The 7,370-nt window shown below is 30.0% G+C and overlaps 1 protein-coding gene across 1 annotated transcript; it reads left to right on the plus strand.

Moving 5' to 3' along the window:
- The first annotated feature begins 1,074 nt into the window (after positions 1-1,074).
- Positions 1,075-7,029, plus strand: LOC129949141 (uncharacterized). The gene is made up of 8 exons (XM_056060413.1): positions 1,075-1,411; positions 1,486-1,616; positions 1,692-1,823; positions 2,463-2,672; positions 2,738-2,912; positions 2,969-3,162; positions 4,855-5,026; positions 6,032-7,029. Exons 1-8 carry the CDS (start codon positions 1,075-1,077, stop codon positions 6,484-6,486), a joined length of 1,806 nt encoding a protein of 601 aa, XP_055916388.1. The 3' UTR covers positions 6,487-7,029.
- The last annotated feature ends 341 nt before the right edge of the window (positions 7,030-7,370 follow it).

A 7,370-nucleotide genomic window follows, 5' to 3' on the forward strand; every position in this document is an offset into this window, starting at 1 on the left:
TTTCATGTGGTTAATAATTTTTCGGTTGACGTTATGCATGATGTGTTTGAGGGTGTTGCACATTACAACCTGACACATGTTTTAGCACATTACATTAAAAATAAAATATTTACGTTGGACGAATTAAATGGTCTTAAAACTAATTTTTCTTATGGAGATACCGAAAAAGGGAATTTGTTCAAAGATATCACTGCAGCACACATAAAACGCAGGAGATTAAACGCAACAGCAAGAGAAATGTGGACATTCGTTCATCACATTCCTTTGATTATTGGTCATTTAATTCCAGTGAATGATAAAGTTTGGGAATTTGTACAAATTTTTATTAAAATTCTAGACATTTTGGTTCTTCCGCGTTACAGCGATGCTACATTGCATGACCTAGAATTACTTATAGAAAGTCATAATCTTTTATACCAGGAATTATTTGATGACTCGTTAAAACCAAAGCACCACCATTTGGTACACTACCCACGGATTATACGCAACTCTGGACTACCGAAATATTATTGGTCGTTCTTATTTGAAGCTAAGCACCAAGAGCTCAAATCCTATGCAAGAGTTACCCACAGTCGGAAAAACATTTTACTGTCTGTTGCAAGAAAATTTCAGCTCAAGTTTGCTTATAGGATTCTCCAACATAAAGAAGACCATCTGCAGTATTCAGACCATGATCTAATAAAAAATGTTGAGCAAGATTTTTTCTGTTCAAATTCCACTCTTTTGAACGAAAATTCGAAACACTATGAGAAAATTGTCGTGTTAGGCACGGTATATAAGAAAGGTCATTATTTATCTATTGGTAATGGTACAGAAGTAATATTTTATTTAATCAATAGAATTGTAATTAATAACAATTCTGAAATTTATATAATATGTCAAGAAATCTCAACAATATTCAATGATCATTATTTATCCTATCAATTACTTTCAACTGTACATTCAAGTCTATTACACATCAAATCAATCGAAGAATTCGACGGACCACCAGTAAATGCACACCAGATCTTGTGTGGCAATACTTTAATTCGTAGAAAATACTTTTTTTAAAAAAGTTCACATCCTTCAAACACAATGAATTCACAATCGGAACATGATTTAAACAAACATCAAGACCCTGATCAAGCTACAAGTTTACCGAATGTATCCATTGAAAATATTACATCAGAGCAAAATGATTCAAATTTAAACAATGATACTGAACTAATAATCAACAAACAAACATCAGTTTATGTGATTGATTCAACAGGACGTTTAAGTCTTATTGATATGAATTCACAAAATTTTCAAGAAACAAATGATCGTATTTTAAATTCACCGCCCCAAATATCACAAGGAAATCAAAATGATGACCTAGCTAGTCTCTTGAAATCCTTTAATTTATATGACGAACTTTATACTTTTTTAAAAGGTAAAACTAATAAAAATTATTATTTCCAACCATTTGATACTTATTATGCAAGTATATGTTTATAATATTAACAGGCAAACACATAAATGTAGAAGGTCTAAAATATATACAGAAACATCACATGGATAAGTTGTTTGAAGGATTTGACAACTTTAATACAAGAATTGTTTTCGAACACAAACTTGGCATCTGGCAAAGTTCTAACGTAAGTCTTGATTTTGATCGTACTATTTAAAATTATTTTAATAAAATTTTCTTTTTTTACTGTTCTCTTTTTAAGGGTATTTTTAATCTGAGTTCGCAGAGTACTTTAACAAATCAATCAATAGCATCTTGGATTCGTGAAACTAATAGTCCATCATGTAGTCCATCATATAGTCCATCATCAAATAGTAATGCTTCAGAAAGTGATGTAAGTATAAAAAGTTTTTCACATAAAACTTCGTAATTTCAATTATATTTCCTTGATTCCGATGATTAAAGCGTGCTATAGTCATAATAAGGGTATTCATGTAACGATATAATTTTCTACTTTGTACAAAAATATAAATTTCCGTAAAGGGTTTACATGAACACTTCATTAGAAATATTTGCGGAAACATTAGAAACAAACAAAATTTATCTATTTTTTTTTCCTACGATTTTTGCTTCAAATTTGAGAGATAAAAGTCTATATTTTGCAGAATATTTTTGTCATACAAATTTTGACAGTTAATTTCTACCGATGGAAAATTCTACAGTTTTTAAGGTTTCTATGGGTTTTGTGTGTTTGCATTAATACCCTTAATGTAAGTCCTCTAAAAATGAAAAAAAAAAAACGTTTTTATGGTTTGTTTTGATTTTTTGGCAAACTGAAAATAGTTTTTAAAAACAACTACAGGAACTTATGTAATTGCAACTATAAACTGTTTTTATTATTGTTATTATTGTACTTTTCATACTAGAATATCAGCCTATTAGACTTGACCATTCTTTATTCCGTTAATTTTCATTTTAATTTTTGAACAACAACAACTGTTTTAACTAACTGTTTTAATTAAATGTGTTTTAGATTATGGTTTTTGACATACTCAACAAAACTGAGCAGGGAAAAGCTTTAATTACGAACTACAAGAAAAATAATAATTTAAAACCTGAAGATCGAACCAATGTCGTACGAAAAATAATTCAACACTACACCGAAAACAACAAAAATCTTTCTGTTAAGGGATGTGCTAAGCTCGCAGAACAAATTGTTAGCATTTTTCCGACTGAACAAAAAGTAATTAAAAAATTTACTACATATTTCCAAGTTTTTTCCTCATAAAGCTGTTGATTCCAACACAGGCAACCTACTATGTTCCAGGAGTGAAAAGAGGTCCCCCAAAAGGCAAACTTTACGACCGATATAGAGGACAAAGAAGGGCAATGAAAAAATTAGGAGTATATGAGTGCCCTTCGACTTCCAATGCGAAGAAAACCAAAGTTCAGGCGGATGTTGTCGAGGAAGATATAAACAAAGGTGTGTGTTTTCTTATGTGAAGTAATACAAATCATAAAGAACATAATTTTTAACAGACTCTTTAAGCGAGGTTGAGCTGTTAAGCATTTTTAACCAACTAAAACACAACCGGAATTGGGAAATCGTTCTCCCACAGTGGGTTCAGACAGTAAGACTTCGTAGAGAAATGATCGACAAAAATAATGACTCTGGTCTATCACAAATCTTTTTGGACTGGCCTCTTTATAAATATTCAAAAGCACAAGAACTGGTAAGTTAAAAAGTAACGCTCCTTCAATTAGATGAAAGAATTAGTTTATGAACAAAATCGATTTATTTTACTAGGATTATTACTTACGTAATATTGAAACATTAGCCTATTTCATTTTCGCAAAGATTTAAATCCATATGGGTTTGAATTCAAAAATACAATAACAAAACATTTTCAGCCTTATTTATTAGCAAGTTTTAGTATCGAAATGTCATCTTGAAAAATAAAATAACTAATATTTCCCAGTGACATTGTAAAATGAAATGTTTTTAATATTTTGATAAAAAATCGAAAACATTATTGGATTTTTAGGGTAATTCGAAGAAAATAACACTTTGGGGACGTCGTACACTGGGGCAGGTTATATGGAGCCAATACCCAAAACTCAGTTCTTAAAGTTGGGGTAATTTAAAAAAACTTTGTCATATATTTATAGGAGACACCTTGTATCATGCATTCTTGACCATGAAATCCAATAAAAGATTTACCGTTAGCTATGAGACATGTGGAAAGTCAGTGTTTCCAGTCATTTTGAATTTACATTGTATTTTATAAGATACTTTGATGGTTAATAACTTTTATAATATTTAAGTTATATTAAATCTAAAAAATGTTGGTTGTAGATCAAGGTGAGTACTATTTCAATTAGATAACTTTCAGGCGGTTTTTGTTTTTAGTGACGTACAAATTATAATGTTAATTATTTTTTGAAAAAATAAATCAAATCCTGATATTTATTCAATATAGCTTGTAGCCTTTAGTCCTTCAAAAAATTGGCGTTTCGTCCCGGTGGATCTAACATGGACTCATCAGTTGAATGAGTGAGGCACCTTGTCAAGACGCAATTTTTAAAAATTCAGTTCATCTTGCATAAGTTTTTATGCAAAAACTAAATATGAACTATATTCAACGAAGTTAAAATTCTTAACATTAAAGTTGAAATTAAAAATCCAATAAAAAATTATAGCTCGGGGCCTAGCTTAAGTTTTATAAAAGAGGTTTGTCATAATACAAAGTCTATATAGTGTTGAAAAATTCAAGCAAAGTAGAAGACAATGCACTATATTTTGGACTGATATTTATTTTTTCAAAAAATAATTAACATTATAATTTGTACGTCACTAAAAACATAATATATGTAACTTAAATAATAAAAAAGTTATTAATCATCAAAGTCTCTTATAAATTACAATGTAAATTCAAAATGACTGGAAACACTGACTTTGCACTCTTGTAGCACAATGTTCTTATTGTCAAAAAAAAATCATAAATAAAGAATTTAAATTTTTTGTCATTTCACAAATTAAAACAAAAAAATGATAGATTGTGTCAGATTTGTTTACTAACTAGAGTTTTTTTTAACTAGAGTTTTAGATTGTTTAATTTTTCAATGCAAGAATTTGACATAAGCTGGGCGTAACTAATACAAGTGGGGAAATATTTTATAAACAGGAATTAGTTTGATGTGGCGTAAGGGCGGTGTAAACGCTTCTACTCGTTTTAACTATTCCAAGTTTGAAACTAGTATCAGTGAAATCTAATAAATAAGGCTGTTTAAATTTAAATCGGAACAACATATTATACCTATCTACTAAAAAACTTTCAGTCCTTTACATTTTTCAGCTTTATTGACTCGACTACATCCTAAAACTTTTTCTAATTACATATATATATTTTTTTAATTCTTTGCAGATTGAAATAGACTACAAATTCATGAAGCCTGGGAAAACATTCCAATTTGAAAAATGGGAGATTTTTTGTAGGCACGCCCTAGATTTTTTTTCGGAACGGATTAAAACAAGCTTTCTGAAAACGTATCTACACGATTTCAGAATAAAACTAGATTCGGGAATGCTTGATATGGGTAAGTTTTGACGTTATTTATTTTACTAAATACATATAGGGTGATCATTAGTGTTTTTTAAAAGTAGATATTAATACTTTTTTAGATTTTTCATCCTCTATAATCGCTTTATAACTACATATAAATATTAGACTATTTTAAATTGAATAAAGGCTAATTTACATAAAATATTAAAAAACCGAGAGAGTTTGAAACCAGACGAAAGAAAAATCTCACAGGGAAAGATGTTTATTTGCCTCATCTTTGGCATTATAGTAAAAAAATTCGTAAGACACAAAAATATTTGTTTAACCCAAAGTTAAGACAGGCGAGAAGAACAAGTAGTTTTTTTTAAAATGTGTTTGTGCATCTTAGCACCAAAGAGTCGACTAGTAAAACAATTTGTCTGATTTCTTGGTCTGCGAGTTCGCTGCTAGTTATCCTGCCAATATATTTTACAATTTATCTATTTTGTTTCCATACAAAATTAAACAAAAATACTAGTTGAGAACATGAGCAGAGTCACAAGTCGCTCATACATTCATAAAATCAATACAGTGATAGTAGTAGTACCTAGTTTAACTCGCTTGTCTTAACCTGGGGTACATACATTTATTTGGGCTTGTTTAGAAAAAGAAATATTTTCAAATTTAAACTTTCCTGAAAGATCTTGATTCGAAAACAAAATATTTTCATCAATTGGCTTCATTAAAATTGGCTCAAAAATAATATTATAGTTAAGTTGATTTTAAATAAATGTCTCCCTTCCTAAGTTGAGCATTTTTCTTACATTTTAAATCAATTACCTACCTTGTGTTCAACAGACAATATCAAGCTAAGCATTAAAGCTAATCAATTAACCCCTAAAAGTGACTAAAAGCGATCGATTTAAAAATCTGAAAAATAGGGAAGCATTTTAACACCATTTGGCGCTGATTTAGAACCATTCAAAATATAATTATTTTTAACGAACAACCTTTTAATACAAACCATATAACAAAAATTCACTTTTTGCATTACTTACAGATAACATCAACCTGGGATATGTCCAACTTCTTCACGGAGTTTTGACACCGGCAGCCAGGAAGTTCCAGGGAAAATCCAAAAAATTTACTATCGATGATTCCGTGTCAGCTTTTAATCTGGAGGTGAAGCAGGCAGCCGACATAGACAGTTTTCTGGACAAGAGGCGAGAGGAGTGCCTCCAGCAAAAAGTAAAACTTCAGCCTCTCATAATTGTTGTGGGAGAAAAGTTTAGTTTTAAGGATTTTTACGTTGCGATAGACAACGTGAAGTATAAAATGCAATCATATTTGGAATGCATTGACTTTTATTTAAAAATGACTTACGTTTTAAATATTGAATATCCTCCACAATGTCTTTCAGTGTGGACATTTATACAAATTTTTTTGTTTGAAATTGATGATGGGGACATAATCCCATCGGTGCAGACTTTTATAAATGATATACTCCATTCTTAAAAATAATAAAACAAATCTTTAATTCATGTGTAAGTTTTTTATTTATACTCGTTAACATGTGTATAAGCTGATAATGATATCGACATTCTCCTGACCCAAAAACGAAAAGAGTGTATTCAAAAATTGGTGTACTAACTTAAATACTCAGGCATTTTTACCTCTTGCTAAGGTAAAAACATGGTAAAAAACACCCTAGTGGAGGGTAAAATTACCTAAGCAAACTTATGTAAATTTACCTAAATTTAAGGCAAACATTTTGTATATTACCTTAAATACTCAGGCATTTTTACCTCTTGCTAAGGTAAGAACATGGTAAAAAACACCCTAGTGGAGGGTAAAATTACCTAAGCAAACTTACGTAAATTTACCTAAATTTAAGGCAAACATTTTGTATATTACCTTAAATACTCAGGCATTTTTACCTCTTGCTAAGGTAAGAACATGGTAAAAAACACCCTAGTGGAGGGTAAAATTACCTTAGCAAACTTACGTAAATTTACCTAAATTTAAGGCAAACATTTTGTATATTACCTTAAATACTCAGGCATTTTTACCTCTTGCTAAGGTAAAAACATGGTAAAAAACACCCTAGTGGAAGGTAAAATTACCTAAGCAGACTGACTTAAATTTACCTAAATTTAAGGCAAACATTTTGTATATTACCTTAAATACTCAGGCATTTTTACCTCTTGCTAAGGTAAGAACATGGTAAAAAACACCCTAGTGGAGGGTAAAATTACCTAAGCAAACTTACGTAAATTTACCTAAATTTAAGGCAAACATTTTTTATATTACCTTAAATACTTAGGTATTTTTAGCTCTTGCTAAGGTAAAAATACCCTAGTGTAGATATATACTAAGGCAACTTACACTGTTATAAGGTA

This window comes from Eupeodes corollae, chromosome 3 (genome assembly GCF_945859685.1).
Source record: "Eupeodes corollae chromosome 3, idEupCoro1.1, whole genome shotgun sequence".
Taxonomy (NCBI): domain Eukaryota; kingdom Metazoa; phylum Arthropoda; class Insecta; order Diptera; family Syrphidae; genus Eupeodes; species Eupeodes corollae.